Source organism: Athene noctua, chromosome 28, assembly GCF_965140245.1.
Source record: "Athene noctua chromosome 28, bAthNoc1.hap1.1, whole genome shotgun sequence".
In the NCBI taxonomy this organism is placed as follows: Eukaryota; Metazoa; Chordata; class Aves; order Strigiformes; family Strigidae; genus Athene; species Athene noctua.
In genome coordinates, this window is record NC_134064.1 from 4,983,176 (window position 1) to 5,000,631 (window position 17,456).

Sequence of the window (17,456 nt, forward strand, 5' to 3'; positions counted from 1 at the left end):
CATTTTAGGGCAGCGGCATAGGAAACATCTAAGGGGCCAGGAAAGTAGAAGAAAAACAAAGATGACATAAATCTGTTTCCAACGGGGAAAAAAAAAACAAGAAGGGGATTCCTATTTGCCCACAAATCTAACTGCAGTGACATCCTCACTGCTTTCCTCCATCTCTACTGTGAGCAAGTTTAAGTGCTGCTTATAAGACTTGAAATATTAATTCAAAACAAGGTCGTATGAGCTTTTTGAGAAGTGGAAAAGTCAGCGTAAGGCAATTTGCTTTAAAAGACTATAGGACTCCTTTTCAGGCACACAAAATCATCTGATTCTCTCTGCTCCTGTATCAGTATCACTGCATCCTTTGTTTCCAGACGCTGAACAGGAAAGCACCAAGCTAGCTTTGACTACACGATTCCCACCAACAAAACTGGTGGGCTCACTCACAATTTGCATAATGTCTTTTTTTTCCAAGATGAGAACGTGATATTCTCTTTCATAATGGCCTTAAAAGTTTTGTCTTTATCCCTACTGTTGCCCCATATTGTAAATAACTTCAGCACAGATGTAGTCTATAAATTATGCTTTTGTGCTTCATCACACAGCAGGTACAACCCCAGGAAGCTCCACTGTGAACACGTAACACCCAACCCAAAGCTCTCAAAAAGCAGCAGCAGGACTTTACTAACCTGCTAAACTCTGCACAGCTTTTGACAGCCGGTATTTATTTGCAAATCCCTGTTCCCATTAAAACAGGACCAATTCCCACAGCATATGTCATAAAACCAACTCTCTCAATTATTCACGCTGATAGTCAACATCGCCCCGCGACGCTGGATAACTCAGTCACCGTTCTGTTAAATGAACACGACGTTTGATAGGGGAGCCTCCGCAACTTCGCTCAAGCCTTATGTCCAAAAGACTGGTGTTTTGCATTACGGAAAGATCTCTCACCAAAAATTTAATCTATTAATAAAAACCACTACTTCCCTCCAGCCACAAAAATCCACAATCAGTTTTGGAGGGAACGTCACGCTCTCCTTTCTGAAGGAAAGCTCCTCAGAGCTACTGCTTAATGCCTTTACCTGCAGCAAAGAGAGAAAAAAAAAACACAAAAAAACCAAAAAAAAACAGAGACAGCAAAACCCAAGCAAACCCCATCCAGCTACAGCACATAACAATTTTGCTAGCTATATTTGTCCTGTACAGGAACTGCGCCAAGCTGCAGGTGCCTTAACTGTATTTGCAAATCAGTTTTCCTCCGAGTGGAACATCTTCCAAGCCTCTGACGTTAAACTTTAACTAACCAAGTTGAACGCAGCAATTGCAACGCTGTTCTTAGGGCTTAAGCTTCCATTTGCTCAATTCAATATTTAACAAAGAAAAGCAGGGTACGAAGCACAGTTTTAAAGCAACAAGAGCAGCTGTTCCACCTGCCTACAGCATCAAACCGCAGGCTTACCAGCTAAGTTTTAAAGGTAGGGCTCGACTCATGACAAACGAATTCAGAGTTTCTTCAGTAAATTCAGAGCCTATGAATTGTTTAATAATGCAGTAATTCCTCTCCTCCTCCGAGATTACCCAAGAGACGTTTGCCAGCAACCTTGCCAGACAACCTGAGAGCTTGTACGGCTCTATTCTGAGTTAATAAACTGCTCACCCTTGTGGTTCACAAGGGTATCATGTGAAGAATATATTTATTTAAAAGTTGCATGGATAATATGTAACTACCAGTGTCATTATAGTTTAGCCAGTCTTTTGGACACCATGCAAATCCTGGGCAAGTTCAACTAAAATATTATGCAAAAACACCCTCACCATTTCCCCTAGCTGTACCTATTTTTACTTTTCTGCCAGTGACAGCACCGAATCTTCAGAGGATTTTCCATCTCCTCACGCAAGCCTGACTCGGTTAAAGCCACCGTCACCTTTGATTTGCCTCCTGGCTCCAGTACACAACAGCAGCATGCTTAGCCACGCAGTGTTTTGTTTTCAACGCTAATCAAAACAGTTTACCTAAACGTCAAAAGCAGCTGGAAAATAAAACAAACACGGCTGGGAAAAGCAAGAATGCAAACCCCAAAGCTGGGGCGAGGGACGGCGGCTGCAGAGGCCTGGCTCCCGCAAAGACACCGGGAAAGACGGGGCTCGGTCAGCTGGGGGTGCTGGAGCGGAGCCCGCTGTTCGTTTCCAAGGTGGTGGTGGGGGAATCCGAGTTTTCTTTTCCCCAGTGTTTGCTACCGGCGTTGCTAGAAAACTCCACAGCGGCGGCGGGAGGAGGCACAGGCCGCTCGGCCGGTAAACACCGGCGGCTGCAGCTGCCCTCCCCCCGGTGAAGTCGCCCTCCCGGCGGCCTTTCGCCCCGGGGAGGCCGGGAAGGGCCCGGCGGTGACACATGCCAAAGCCTGGAGCCACCCGGGGCTCTCCGGTAAACACGGCCCGCGGAGGAAGGCGGACGGGGAGCTGGGGGGGGGCGGGCGGGCAGCGCCGCCAGCCCAGCCAGGCCGCTCGCCCCCGCGCCCGCCATGCCAGTGCCCGCGCCCCCCCGCCGCCCGACCCACACGCGGCCGAGGGTCGGGGCCACGCTGCCGCGGAGGGGGAGGAGACGGGGAACCACGGCGGCGGCGGCAGCGCCTCCACCGCACCGCGGGGCCTGCGGGCCCGCTGCCACCCCCGCCGCGCCGCGCCGGGCCGGGCCTCACCGGGCCTGGTTTCACCACGCCGGGCCGGGCCTACCCGCGCCCCCGCCGAGGCCCGGCCCCGCGTCAGGCCGGCCGGGCGGAGAGGGGAGGCGCATCCCGCCCGACCCCACGGGCGGCCCCGCGGCGCGGCCCCCCCCTCACCTGCACATGATCCGCCATTTTGCTCCATTCATGCTCCGCTCCCTCCGCCTCCGCCGGGCCCGGCACGCGCCCGCCCCCCCCCCCGCCGCGCGCGCTTTCCCCGCCCGCGCGCACGCGCGACGGCCCCCGCCGCCCACTGCGCCTGCGCCTCCCGCCCGACCCCGCCCCCCCGCCGGCGGCGCGCGCCGTGCCACGCCTCCTCGCCCCGCCCCGCGGCGCGCCCGCTGCGGCGCGGGTGACGTCACGGCGGCAGCGACGCAGCGGAGGGAGGGGCGGGCTTTGTTGACATGGCGCTTAAAGGGGCCGCGCGTCTTGTTCCCCGCGCCCCCCCGGCTTCTGGGACATCCAGTGTCTCGCACCAGTGCTCCCAGTGTCCTGCAGCTGTATCCACGATTTTCTGCGCCAGTGCTGCCAGTTACCCCAGCCAGGAGCACGCCTTGTGTCCCATCAGCCCCTGCACCAGTGCTCCCAGTACCCCCAGTACCCAGCACCAGTGCGCCCAGTGCCTGGAACCAGTGCTCACCGTGTCCTGCAGCCGTGTTCCCAGTTCTCTGCGTCAGTGCTCCCAGTTACCCCAGCCAGGAGCATGCCTCGTGCCCCAGCAGCCCCTGCACCACTGTTCCCAGTGCTTCCAGTGCCCAGCACCAGTGCGCCCAGTGCCTGGAACCAGGGGTCACAGTGTCCTGCAGCTGTGTCCCCAGTTCTCTACGCCACTGCTCCCAGTTACCCCAGCTAGGGACAAGCCTCAAGCCCCAGCAGCCCCTGTACCAGTGTTCCCAGTGCTCCCAGTGCCCCAGTACCCAGCACTAGTGCTCCTGGTGTCCTGAAAACATGTTCCTGCACACAGTTCCTTGCACCAGTGGCCTCCAGTTACCCCAACCACTGCACCAGTGCCCCCAGTTACTCCAGCCCTTACACCAGTGCTCCCGGTTCCCCCAGCCAGGGGCCCAGTGCCGAGGTGGCAGCCGGGGCTCCGTGGTGGCTGCTCAGCCCCGGCGCTGCCGTCCCAGCTCCCGGCCAGGGACCCCCGTCCCAGCACCCTTGGGTGCTCCTTTGCAGGGGGGGGGCTGCAGCTGTGGGGGCCTCTCCTGACCTGAGGATGAAGCCTGAGTCTCCCGGGGGTGCCCAATGCTGCCAGGCCCCCACACCCCCAGGCCTGGGGTGCTCTGTGTCCCCCCCCAGTGCTTGACCAGCCCAGCCCCTGCCACCCCTGTCCCCATCCCATGTGTCTGGCCACCAAACAACCCCCCGGTGCTGCCCGCAGCCTCAAACCTCTTCCTCCCTCCTCCACACGACGCCATCGCCTCCCCCAACTCATCCCTTCACCCCCTTCCCAGCTTACATCACGGCTGGTTTTGCAGCTGGGGACTGCGTCACCCTTACTGGGAGCACTGGGTTGGGCTGGGATGCCTGGGAGTGGGCAGATCAGCAGAGCTGAGGGGTCGTGACCCCAACAGGGCAGCCTTCGGAGCTGCCCCTAGACCCATTTCACAGATGGGAAAACTGAGGCACGGCTGGAGGTGGCTGCCCGATGCCTGGCGATGCTGCAGCCGGTGTCGGGGGCCGGGGCGGGCGCTCGGCTCTGCCCTTTTTGGTAAGTTTGCAGGCGCAGGAAACCGAAGCCCGCGCTGTGCAAGAGTAGGAAACCGAAGAGCCCGACCACACGTCACATGCTGAGACACCACAACCCGGTGCGACGGTGGCGCTGTGACAGGACGGGGGCGTGTGGCCAGGCCTGGACCCCCCCCGGAGCTGTGGGGCAGGGGGGGCCGGTGGCACAGAGGCAGCGTACGAGGATGCTGGTGGCTGGAGGATGGAGGAGGCAGTGGTGAAGCGTGGCGCGCTCTACCTCCAGCTGCAGCAGACCTTTGGGAAGGTGAGAAGGTCGGGGGGGGGGGGGCTGCTCGGTCCCTGGGGAAGACTCCTCGGGGGGGCTCCGTTGGGTTGGATGAGGGGGTACGGGGGGGGTTGTGTGTGAAGGGAACGGGATGCTCCCACCCGTTGGCTCCCCCCACCAGCACGTTGGGCCGGTGGGGATGGGCAGGGGGCTGGAAGGTGCTGGGGACGTATTACAAAGGAACACCCACCCCCCCCCGTCCTCTCCCAGTTGGACCCCCCCAGGTAGAGGCTGCGCAAAACAGGCCGGAGCTGCGGCAGAAACATGCAACCCCCAAAGCCTCGTGGCTTCAGTGGCTGATAACAGCCGGGGTTTGGCAACGGCTCCTGCCGACACCGCTCTTGTGTAAGAAGAGGAAGGAGCCACCCGGGTGTCTCCGGCTCTGTGCTTGGGCTGGAGGCAGAGCTGAGGGGCTCCAAATGCCACAGGCAGGGCGGGGGTGAGGCAGGGGGGGCAGGCAGGGCATCGCCTCCCTGCAGCAAGGCAGCTGCCGCCACACGCGAAGCCTGCGATGGTGGAGGCCGGGGCAGAGGCCACCTCCATGGTGGGTCCCCAAAACACGGCCCGGCAAGAGGGTGCAGCGTTTCGGCAAAGTCCCCAGTGCAGGGACCTGCCGCGGAGGATGCTCCAATTTCAGTGCAAGATTTCCCCTCCCGCCGCTTCCCCTCCGCCGGTGCCGGTGCCTCCCACGCGTGGGTGCGCGGTGACTCGCGGGCAAGTCAGGAATCGCTCGAAACTTGGTGTTTTCAGGGAAAATGGAGCAAGCGAGGAGCTGAAAATCCTTCGGCAGAGGGGGGCCATCGGCACGGCAGTTGGGTGCTGCAGGGTGGGCGCAGGCGCAGTGCTGGGTGAGGCTGGGGTGCTGCCGGTGCCTTTCCCGGCTGGAAAGCCTGGCCGCAGGCTCTGTGCTGGGGAAACTTTTCCTCACGCTGCCCCATTTATGTCACCCCCAGCTCTGGCCTGGGCAACACTGCCCAGACCCTGGAGGGGTTTGCACGGATGTCCTGCCCCATGATCCCAAGGGGATGAAAACGGGAAGGGTGGAAAGCGGAGCTGGCCGGTGCTGGGCTTTCACTCCTCTCACTGCTTCTCCCCACGGCAGAAATGGAGGAAGTTTTGGGGCATTTTATACCGGGAAAGCTCCTGCTCCACCGCCCGCCTGGAGCTTTTCGAGGGCTCGGCGCCGCCGGCCGCCGAGAAGCTGCGGAAAGGCGAAGGCAGCAAACGGCTGGTCAAGCTGAGCGACTGCGTGCACGTGGCGGAGGTGAGCAGCGACACGGGGTGCCCCAAGGAGACCATCCCCTTCCTCCTGGAGACCACCGACAAGCAGTACCTCCTGGCCACTGACGGCACCGAGGTGGCCGACTGGATCCAGAAGCTGTGTGAGCTTGCCTTCCCGGTATGCACCGCCCGGGGATGACCGGGGCACGGGATACAGCGGGATCTGGGGGGGCGGAATGCGGGGGGGTCGCTGCGGTGGGGCAGGGTGGGGGGATGCCGTGCTCTGCCCTCGCTCACCCGCTGCTCTTTCCCGGGCAGAGGAGCAGGGAGGAGCAGGCAGCCGGCAAGGATGGCCAGCAGAGCTCACTGAGAACCGACGGCAAGTTCTCCATGGAGGAAAACTCCCTCTACAGCTCCCGGGACAAAGGTAGGCACTGGGAGGTGGGGAAGGTGCACTGGAGTTGGCTTTTCCTGCTCATATCCTGCAGCATCTCATCCCCCCTCACCTTCCCGAGGCACCTCGGTTGGTTTTGGCCCCTGGAGCAGCCCCCGCAGCAGCTACATGTGGGCGTCTTGGTGGAAAGTTTCCTCCTGAAATAGCCTCTTCCTGCCCTGCGGTTTGGCAGGGCCGGGTTTCGCTGTGCTATCGGGCTGCTGCCGTGTGGCCGGAGCCCTTGAGCCCTTATCGGCCGGACACCGCTTCCCCGCCGCTCTGACCTGGGGGGGGGGGTTTACGAGCCCCACGGCCCCTCTCTGCGGTGGGAGACTCTCGCAGAGCTCCTTCACGTGTTAAATGCCGCTCGCCTCCATCCCCAGCCGGCTTGGAGCAGGAGTTCAAGGTGACGGTGAGGGCCACCGAGTCCTCCGAGCGCTGCCGGCTCTGGGGCCGGTTCATCCTGCGAGCCAGCGAAGAGGCGCTGGAGCTGCGGGATTTCCAGACCTCGCAGATGCTCTACAGCTGGCCCTACCGCTTCCTGCGGCGCTTTGGGCGGGATAAGGTAAGGGCCATCCGGGAAGGGCGGGCTGGCGGTGTGCTGCGGCACGGGGACCTGATCCTGTCCCTCCCCAGGCGACCTTCTCCTTCGAGGCTGGCCGGCGCTGTGCGTCCGGAGAAGGCAACTTTGAGTTTGAGACCAGGCAAGGCAACGAGATCTTCCAGGTGATCGAGCTGGCCATCAACGTGCATCGTGGCCGTGGGGCTGAGGAGCCGCGACGTGGTGGCCCTGGGGACGACGCCTCCCGGCCGCGTGGCCATGCCAAGAAGCCCAGTTGGTCCCAGGGGCACGAGGAGCCTGGTGGCACCAAGGGTGCCTTGTTGGAGCCCACCTGGGAGGGGAAGGTGCCCAAAGCCAAGCTGGTGATGCCCCCCAGCAGCAGCACTGGGACCGGGGAGCTGTCGGGCGCCTTCCTGCCCCCCCGCAGTGCTGACAGCTCCTACACCGAGCCCTGCGGCTCCCTCCACCGGGGGAACCCCCAGGTGCCGGAGAAGGGCCCGAGGAAGGATGCTCCGGCCAAGGTGGCCGCCGAATCCGAGTACGCCATCCCCTTCGACACCATTGCCAAGACCTTCGTGTCTCACAAGTTCAGTAGCCTGGTCCATTGCCCCAAGGAGGTCCCTGACCCCTTCTACGACAGCATCAAGGAGTTAGGGGGGCAAGCGGGCAAGCAGCCCCCGCTGCACCCCACCACCACCAAGCCCGACCACATCTACGACGAGCCCGAGGGTCTGTCCGCTCACACCGTCTACGACGAGCCCCAGGAGGTGAAGGGGGAGGCGTGGAGGCTGCAGGCGGCCCCGGAGGACCCCCCCGGGCACGAGTACCCCTACAACCCGCAGCGGGATGACTACGCCGTGCCCAAGAGACCCGTCCCCCTCCGGCAGCCCTTCCTGCTGCAGGGCAAGGAGTGGCTGGGGGACACCGAGTACGACAACGTGGCCCTCAAATTCACAAAGAAGAGGAACCTGCAGTGAGCGGGGTGGGGGAGGAGGAGCGGACCCCCCGCCCCAGCCCAGCAGAGCTGAGATCCCCCCCCACCCCCAGGTCAGCACACCCATGGCTGGAAGGGACGGGGCGAAGCACTTCCCCCCAGAGCACATCTGGCCAGCGGCAGGGCACATCTGGCCAGAGGTGGGGCACATCTGGCCGGCTGATGGGACACATCTGACCAGCGGCAGGGCACATCTGGCCGGCTGGTGGGGCACATCTGGCCAGAGGTGGGGTACATCTGGCCAGCGGCGGGGCACATCTGGCCAGCGGTGGGGCACATCTGACCAGCGGTGGGGCACATCTGGCCGGCTGATGGCGCACATCTGGCCAGCGGCGGGGCACATCTGGCCAGCGGCGGGGCCGGCAGCCGGGATGTGCCCGCTGGAGGGCAGTGTGAGCCCGCCGTACCGGCAGGGCAGGCAGCGGTCGGGCAGGGCTCCCCCCCCCCCCCCCCAGCCACCACCTCCCCCGCTCCCCAGCAGCACCCACCCCCCCCAGCCCCCCCAGTCGCACCCCGCAGCCTCGGGGCCAGCGCTGTGCACCCCTGCTCCTGCGCACCGGACCCCAAAACCCTCCCCACTCCCCATCCAGCCAAACCTCGGGACCCCCAGCTCTGCGTGTCGCGGACCCCCCCCAGGGGTGCACACCCCATCCCATGAATGCACCCCCAGGGACACCTCCTCCCCCCCACCAGGGACACCACCCCACACCTCGAGGGCCACCCCACGATGCGCAGCTCACGCACCAAACACATCCCCCCCCCCCAATCTTCACCCCTCTCAGCCCTTGCTGCCGTGACACCGTGGCCACATGTGGCCCCCAGCGCCCCCCCCCCCCCGAATGGGCCCAGCTCTCAGCCCCCCCCCAGCAGCATCGTGGCCAGGGCTGGTCACCGCGCTTGTCCGAAGGTCACGCCACATCCTCGCTCAGCAAGAACAGCGGCATAAATTTCTACTGTCTCAGCCACGTTTTTATTTTTAATTTTAATTTTTTTTTTTTATAAAACCGCTTTCCAGCTCCTCTGAATTATAGATGAAACACTCATCTTTATTGTCATGGTGATTTTAGTGGCTGGCTCCTCTCCTCCCAGTACAGTGAGACCAGTACGTGGCCCTGACACCACCTGACTTGTTCTGGGTCAGCCCTGCTCCTCATCCTCTTCCTCCTCCTCCTCCTCCTCCTCCTGGCCACCTCTAGCTCTGCCATCCAGCCCCTCATCCGGGTACGGTGGGAGGCACCAGCCCCAGTCTGTGGAATGATGGTCCCCCCCAGCACAGGATGGTCCCCCAGGGCTGCCCCGGGCTCTGTCGGTGCCCGTCACCCCACACGGTGCCACGATGGAGGGACCCCGGGACCCGCTTCGGGTCCCCAACACCCCAGCAGGTCTTCCACTGAAGGCAAAGAAAAGGCATGAATTATTTATAAACTCTTTCAATCAAATAAATGCTTAGGTGCTTGAGTTAATTTCCTGGATCCTGAAAATCCAAAGTGCAGACTTTTAATAAGGCAAATTAAGTGCTTTATATATTACACTGATTAAAGCTCCATATCAATCTATCTATCATACTCTGAATTGAACAAACACAGCCCCGACAGCAACACTCCCCTTGTGCAGGCAACCTGCCCCGACCGGGGTCACGCAGGTGCTGCCTGTGCAGAAACACCCAAAATCGTTAAAAAAAAAAATAAAAATAAAAAAAGAGAGAAAAAACAAATCTCTAGTAGGATTTTCCCGTGATGGAACATTGAACCGAGGAAGAGCACAGAGCGAGGAAGATGTGGCTGTGCCCTGGGACCTGGGCAGAGGTTTAGAAGCAGCACAGGGGGGTGGGAGATGGTCCTGAGCCCGCGGCTCCGCAGCCTGTCCCGGGGCTGTTCCCCAGCAGCGAGGGTGGTCCCTGTCCCGGGTCCCTCCTCCGGACCCCGGGCAAGGCCAGGAGCACCCGGAGCTGGAGCGCTGGGGCCTCCTGCCAGCACAGCGCCGTTCACCGCAAATCAATTGCTTAAGCGTGTGCTATTATTAATTAGTGCTCATTATGGTGGTTATTTATTATTAATCAGTGTTAACACAGTCCTCTCTCCTCGCCGCCCTCCAGCCCGGTTCGCTGCTGCACTCCCCGCTCCTTCCAGCCGCCTCCACCGCTATTTTTCTTCATTAACCAAAGAAATGGAAACACCTTCCGGACTTCACTTAAAGATCCTACAGGTCTAACGAGATTTGTACCGGGCCAGCCAGGCTAACGAGGGACTTGTCGCTAACGAGGGACTCATTGCGAACGCCGCTAATCAAATTTCACAGTTCCAGTGGCACAGGCTGGGTGAAGCCACCGGAATAAATTCCTCACGGCATCCCCTGCCTGCCCCGTCCGCACGAACGAGGTTTTAGGGTGGGAAAAGGGGAATCTGTCCTGGAATATCAAGTCCAGGTAAAGAGGATGTGAAGTATGGAAAAACCTTGGAAAATAAAATCGATGGCAGAGAGGGGAGGAAGAGATTACAGAGCAAAGCCCCGGACGAATGGAGAGCGCTTTAATCTGATTAGGGAGTTATTGTCATTATTGCATTATGTTGATTATAAATCATTTAGGAGCGCAGCTAATCAAAACAGAGATTTTGTTCAGAGCTTTTAACCTCCAGCAAACACCCCTGCCCCTCTCCAGGAGCAGAGGCCGAGCTGCATCCCAGGACGCCCCCCCCCCCCCCCCCCCCGGGAGGGTCCCGAGGCTGATGAGATTTGGAGGGACAGAACAAGGAAAAAGGGATCCGGGCATCCCCGGGATGGAGAGGATGGGGAAATAAAGAAGGAGCTCGCTCGCCAATCAACCAGGATGAGGAAGCTGCCCATTGGCCAGGAGATGATGCTCCTGGAGCATCCCGGGACCATTTTTCCCCCCGCACCTTGTCGAGGAAGCTCCTTTTTTCATTACTGTCTGCTCGGATTAGAGCTGTGCTCGCTCTGCCGCGCGCTCGGCCCTCGCCGGCCGAATCCCAGGCGCCACGATGCAGCTGCAAACTGCATTAGTGTCTCGACAAGGAGGCCCCTAATACTATTAGGAGGGAGGCATTAGAGGTGCTAAATGACAAGCCCCTAATCAGCCCCGGGATTTATGTCAATCACGTTCCCGGAGCTGGGTGGAGCGGGGCCCTTCATTCAGAAAAATTACTTAATTGGGAGGGTCTGGATTTTCTTCGTCTGTCTCGATTCTGGAGCTCTGGGGCTGCCGGTTGCCTTCTTGGGAATAAACGAAGCTGATGACAAGGTGCAGGACGAGGAGCAGGGAGGTGGTGACTCCGGCCACGGGTTGGAGCTATGGCCAACTCTTAACTCCATCCAGCTTTTTCGTGCCTTTTCAGTGGCTCGAGAAGCGTGGGACTGGTTTTCATTGCTGGGATTTTGCAGGGATTGCATCCGTTCAGACTCTGCTGAGGACTCTACAGGAAAATAGGGGGGAAAAAGGAGGCTCGTCTCCCATTTGGCACCCCTGGATGGGTGCCCTGCAAGAGCTGGGCTGTCTTCCTGCCCTTGGCTTCAGCAAAATTAATTGGCAATTATCAGAAGTCCATAAAACCCAGCTTTTCTTGGGGAAGGAAGCTGTAAAAGCCGCGTGTCCGCAGCCGTATTTCCTTCACTCTGCATTGATCCCGTGGCCTCTGCTGGCCACGACTCAGCTGCGGGGTGACGTGCTTGGTCCCCGCAGACCCACCCGCATCGATCCCGGGGACCTCGGCCAGCCCGTACCCCGCTGCAGCCATCCCCCCCCCCAGTCTGGTAATATTTATAATGCTGGCTGCTGTGGAAAAAAAAAGGAAAAAGCTGCAAGGGGCACATCACAGCGTCACCATCCTCCCAGCACTGGAAGGCCCCAGGGCAGGGCACCGAGGGGTGCCTGGTTGGTTTGGGGAGCAGCCTTCTGCGGGATGGAGGCATGCGGGGGGGTACGGCTGGACACTCCCACCGGGATGCGCTGAGGCCAACGCGATGCTCCGTGAGGTTGGAGAGGCTGATGATGCTCCAGGGAGAGCGGGCACGCAGAGCTGGGGCCAAAGGAGCGGCCAGATTTGCTTCTGGGGCCTGGAGGAGATGAGGAGGGCTGGTAGCTGAGGGTGTGGAAAGGCAACTGCCTTCTGGAAAGGCAATTACATAGAATCACAGAATCCCAGAACCGTTCAGGTTAGAAAAGCCCCTCGGGATCAGCGAGTCCAACCCTCAGCCCGACTCTACAAAGTTCTCCCCTACCCCACATCCCCCACAGCTCATCCCAACGGCCCTGAAACCCCCCCAGGGATGGGGACTCCCCCCTCCCTGGGCAGCCTGTTCCACTCTCTGACCACTCTTGCTGGGAAACATTTTCTCCTCCTGCCCAGCCTGACCCTCCCCTGGGGCAGTTCCCAGCCGTTCCCTCTTGTCCTGTCCCTGATCCCCTGGGAGCAGAGCCCAGCCCCAGCCTCTCTGCAATGTCCTGTCAGGAGCTGCAGAGAGGGATGAGGGCTCCCCTCAGCCTCCTCCTCCTCACACTGAACACTCCCAGCTCCTTCAGTCGCTCAATTTGCCGCTGGGTTTTGTCCAGGGGATCACTCCTCATACGGGTCGGTGCTCCCGGCAGTGCCGGTGGCCTCGCTGGGCTGGGGAGGGTCACGGGAGGAGGAGGAAGGGTTCCCACACCCCACCGTGAGCCCCCAAATCCCTCCATGTCATTTCCCAGTGCTGAATATTTGTCGAAGGCTAAAACACCAGTAAATTGTATTCCGGCAGCACTGCACAGGGCCCGGGAGAGCGTTGTAGCTCTGTGGATATTGCACGCTGCTCCTCCGCTTTCATTACGGGAATCCCATTAAAGGGATCGGCTGGACCCTAACGGCGATGAAGGGGGGGGATGCGGCCGGAGCCCTAATTTCAGCGTCTCTGCTTGCTCACCCCCCCTGCAGCCGCAGAGCCATCACGGGGCAGGTTGCATTTAAAAGCCAAGATTGAATCCGGAGATTTTTAAAAGCCCTCAGCTCCCATATGTCTCTGCTGCAGCGGATGTGTTTAGTACATTCCCTTTGCCTTAATACGCACTGTTTGAACAAAAATAATGCTCTGTATATTTTACAGAGCTCCTCCGCACGCAGATTTTGTCAGGACTGCAATATAAATATATCCACCAGCCTCCCAACACCCACCTGCCCAGACTGATGCTTAAAGCAAGAAAATGCAAAAATACACCTTCCACGCTGGTCTGTTGCGGATGGCAACAATTAAGCAGCAAACGAGGCTGCTAAAACCTGCCCTTCCCCAGCCGGGTCGGTGCCCAGAAGGGTTTGCTCCCTCTGTGGCTGCTGCACGGGTTTGAGGGGACCCCGGGGGTCCCCGAGCAGCCCCGGTGCTTGTGTGTTGCCATCACCGTGGCGTGGGCCACGTGTCGCTGGTTATTAAAAGCCATTACCCGGCCGGTGTCATGCTGTCCCCTGCAGAACAGCCACCTTTCCCGGGGACTCATCTCATTAGAAAAGGAGCCAGGAAGCGGCTGAATTTCCACCCTGCTGCTCTCAGTTATCTCTGCGAAAGGGGAGCCAATTACCAGCAGCTGGTGAGAGCCTTAAATTATTATTAATTTCAAACAAAGCATATGCTTTGTGTTAACAATCCTCCGTGGTGTGGCAGAAGGGCCAATACCATCCAGATGGCTTCAGCGTGCAGTGGGAATGATTAATGCCCGGCTCTGCTGCCTCGCCGGGAGGTGTGCGGGGACGGGGGACAGGGGCTGTGCCCGGTGCCCCCCGTGACCGGCGCGGGGTGAGGCGGCAGCAGGAGCCTGGGACAGGGTCACAGGCAGCATCTCTTACCCCTGGGCTTGGCACTGGGGAGGCCGCCCCTTGCTGAGGGGGTTCAGTGTTGGGCCCCTCACCCCAAAAAGGCCATTGAATGACTCGAGCGTGGCCAGAGAAGGGCAACGGAGCTGGGGCAGGGTCTGGAGCACAGGTCTGCTGGGGAGCGGCTGGGGGAACTGGGGGGGTTCAGTCTGGAGAAGAGGAGGCTGAGGGGAGACCTCCTGGCCCTCTGCAACTCCCTGCCAGGAGGGGGCAGAGAGGGGGGATGAGTCTCTGGAGCCAAGGCCCCAGCGCCAGGCCCCGAGGGAATGGCCTCAAGCTGCCCAGGGCAGGGTCAGGCTGGCTCTGAGGAAGGATTTCTGTGCAGAAGGGGCTGTTGGGCGTTGGAATGGGCTGCCCAGGGCAGGGGGGAGTCCCCGGGATCCCTGGGGGGGTTGAAGAGTCGGGCTGAGCCAGCGCTGAGGGATCCGGGGGAGTTGGGAACGGTCAGGGTGAGGGTCATGGTTGGGCTGGAGGAGTTGTAAGGTCTTTTCCAGCCTAGATGACTCTGGGATTCTGTGATCTATTGATGCTTAAAATCAAAGCAAACCCCTGTGTGCTTGAGCCAACTGTGATCCCACACGCAGAGCGAGGAGCAGGGGTGCTGGCAGCCTGGAGAGCCACACGCTCCCCCAGAGATGATGCACCTATGTAAGGAAGTGTAGGGACACTGATAGCTGACGGATGGAGGCGAAGCAGCTCCTGTGGCTCAGCCCTGTGGGATGCTGAAGGCTGGAGCTCCCCCTGCCCAACCTCAGCCCCCTGTGAGCAGACTGTCTTGCTGGATTTATCTTCGAATAGAAGATGAATCATTTTCCTTCCTATCCCAGGCCAGGCCTGCACGCGGAGAAGGCATTTTCCAGCTCGACTCGAGGGTTTACAAAGGCCTGAGCCATCTGTGAGCACTTTGGCACCCAGGGCTGCAGAGCGCGGGAGCACGTTAAGCGCCGCTTTGCTTCTTTAACTTGCCGTGGGAAATTACTCTGAGCGGTGTTAATGTGGAGCTCAGAGCAGCGTTTCCTCTTCGGAACGTGGCAGTCGCAGCCAAAATAGCCACTTGCCTTTGCATGGAGCTGCTGCTCGACTCTGATAGCGAGCACGACCAGAGGCAGATATTCAGGGGGAAAAAAAGGCTTTTTCACAGCACCGGGGGTTCCTTTGGACACAAAAGGTTTTTTCCTTTGGGTCTGCCCAGCCTCAGCTTCCAGAGAGACTCTGGGAAGAACTGGTTTGCAAAGCTGTTCCCATGGGTCCCCCTGCATCACCCTTTGGTGACATCACTAAATCAAGGTCCTCGGAGGGCTCCGGATGAACACGGTCCCAAATCCACCAGCATGGAGCCGCTCCTGCCTGAAGACAAATATCAAGAGATCACACCCAAACTCTGAGTCCCCCACCCAGCGGGGACCTGCCAAACCTCTGCCCGGGCAGGGGGGTGCCAGCACTGCTGCCTCAGCCCCTGGGGACCCCGGGGAGGGGGTGGCAGGAGCAGTAAAGTTGTTTTTTTTTTTAAATCCCACGACTGGAATTGGGAGCGCAGCATCTCCAGGGGAGAGGGGTAAAAATAGCTGCTGCTCTGTGTCAGCGACAGGAGCGCGGGAGGGGGAGCAGCCGGGGGTTTTATCGAGGGCAGGCTGTGAAGGCTCGGTTATAAATAGGAGTAATTACTCGAGTGGGGGCATGGCGCTTAATGAGGGGTTGGGCTGACACCAGCACTGTGATTGCACATCGCTTCCCAGTACGGGGTGAGGAGTGATTTGTACCGTGGTCCAAAGCCTTCGGGGAGCAAAGGAGCCCTGGGAAGCTGGGGGGTGCCATCGCTGCGTGGCCCCGGGAGGGCAGAGGCGTCGCGGGGAGGAAGGCACCTTCGTGGCGGAGGTGGTGGCTGGGGAAGGAGAAACGCTCACGTCTTAATTACACTCCCTGTCAGCAGAGCCGATACCTGGTGACTGAGTAATTGTGTCCAGGAGCTGCGGGCACCGGTTAATTTTAATTAAAACCCGTGGCCGTGGCTGCCTGAGCTTTCTGCACAGGCAATGACGGGCAAGGCCTCTGCCAGGGAGGATCCTCACCTGATGAAAACCAGCTCTCACACCCATTGAGCCCCGGGGATGTGCGGGCAGGCTGCCCGCGGCAGCCTGGGCACTGCCAAGACCTGGGGTTTTCCCCCTCTCCGGGGCTGAGCCAACGAGGAAGGTGAGGGATGGAGAGAGGAGGAAGGAGCAAGAACAGGAATAAAGCACCAGGAGGGAGAAGAGGGCTTGGGGAGGGGGCAGCATGTGGGGCTGGTGCCTGTAGAGAGGACAGGCAAGAGGGGCAGATGTGTGGGGCAGGATGGGGCAGCCCCGGGTGCCTCCTGCCTCTCACCCTGGCATCACTCCGGGCTCCACCTCGGCGCGTAGCGGGTACGAGCTGCCTTCGGTGCAGGCACATAAAATATACATTTGAGTGATAATGGGGCGAGAAGCAACTGAGCACAGTCTCGAAGAAATATTGGTGCATTAAAAGAGAGCAGAAGCTGCTGCGGCTGGTTAAGGGATGGCAGCAGCGGGGTCTTTTCCCTGTCAGTGGGGTCCCCAGCACCCCCCTGCCCTCTGGAGGAGCATCCCAGGAGGTGTCAAGGATGCTCGGAGCGGGCAGAGGCTGAGGGGTCCGCGGCTCTGCTCCTCACCCCACCACCGAGCTGGGCTAAGCGTGGAGGAAATTCATGACATCAAATTTCCAAGGTGTGGGGCTGCAAAATCCCCCCCTCCCCGAGCCCTGGGGGGAAGGAGAGGGCACAGGGTAGGACAAGCCACGGTGCAAGCAGAGCTAATGGCAGCTCCCGTTCCTGCTGACCCAGCTGGGGACTTTGATTCATGGCCCCGTCGATACCGTGTATTTATGCACAAGTAATAATGGAGACGAAGCAAAGCTGTCCTCTCCGCCAGCGCACGGCAGGATTTATGGAGGGCAGTCGGCTCGCTTGACCCTTCGGGCTCTCCCCCACGTCCCGCAGGGCTCAGCACTAACCTCTCCCCAGCCCTGGCACACGCCTGAGCCCGGGAAGGTGCCACCCAGGGCGCGTCCCCATCCCCAGCATCACGGGGAGACGGAGTGGCCCAGCAGTGCCAGCTTTATCTTTGCCGAACAGCAGCGGATCTGCTCAGGGGAGAGCCGGGGTGGTGTTAAGCTGCGTCTGTGCAACAGCCTCGAGAGTAATTGAGTTTAAAAGTCAATCACTGAGTCACACAGATCCACTTTTCCACGAGTTCCGTGCTCGTGAGCACCCCAGACTCCCTTCTGCTTTGAATTAGCCCGGCTTTCCTGGCCCTGCTGTGAATATAATCTGTTTTCTCAGCTGCTCACTCAGACCACATCTTCATCCCATCCCCCAGACGCACACCCGTGGCTGCAGACCCCGGTCCCACGCGTAGGGTCCTGCCCCTGCTCTGGCTGGTACCAGCACACGGAGCCGCTGCCCCTTCGCTCCCCCGTGCTGAGGGAAAATGTGAAATACCCCGACTGAGGGTTTGAATAACCCGTGGGGTGAGCCAAGCCGCTCTTGCTCCACGGGGGAGAAAGCGACCCCAGGAAAGGGAGCTGAGTTACTGGGTCATGCAACACTGATCCCATTTACCCCAGGACCCTTCTGCACCCTCCAACCCTGCCGAGATGCTGCCTCCTGCC

At 59.9% G+C, this 17,456-nt stretch overlaps 2 protein-coding genes across 2 annotated transcripts in view; one reads left to right on the plus strand and one right to left on the minus strand.

The window, feature by feature from the left end:
- XPO7 (exportin 7) overlaps positions 1-2,920 on the minus strand; it is a 49,189-nt gene extending 46,269 nt beyond the window's left edge. The window contains exon 1 of the mRNA XM_074928411.1: positions 2,832-2,920. Coding sequence (XP_074784512.1) covers positions 2,832-2,849 — 18 coding nt within the window. The 5' untranslated portion in view covers positions 2,850-2,920. The remainder of the gene's footprint in view (positions 1-2,831) is intronic.
- Positions 2,921-4,644: 1,724 nt separating this feature from the next.
- Positions 4,645-8,016, plus strand: DOK2 (docking protein 2). Its single transcript, XM_074928665.1, has 5 exons — positions 4,645-4,707; positions 5,831-6,127; positions 6,268-6,376; positions 6,766-6,947; positions 7,019-8,016. Exons 1-5 carry the CDS (start codon positions 4,645-4,647, stop codon positions 7,919-7,921), a joined length of 1,554 nt encoding a protein of 517 aa, XP_074784766.1. The 3' UTR covers positions 7,922-8,016.
- Positions 8,017-17,456: the final 9,440 nt, after the last annotated feature.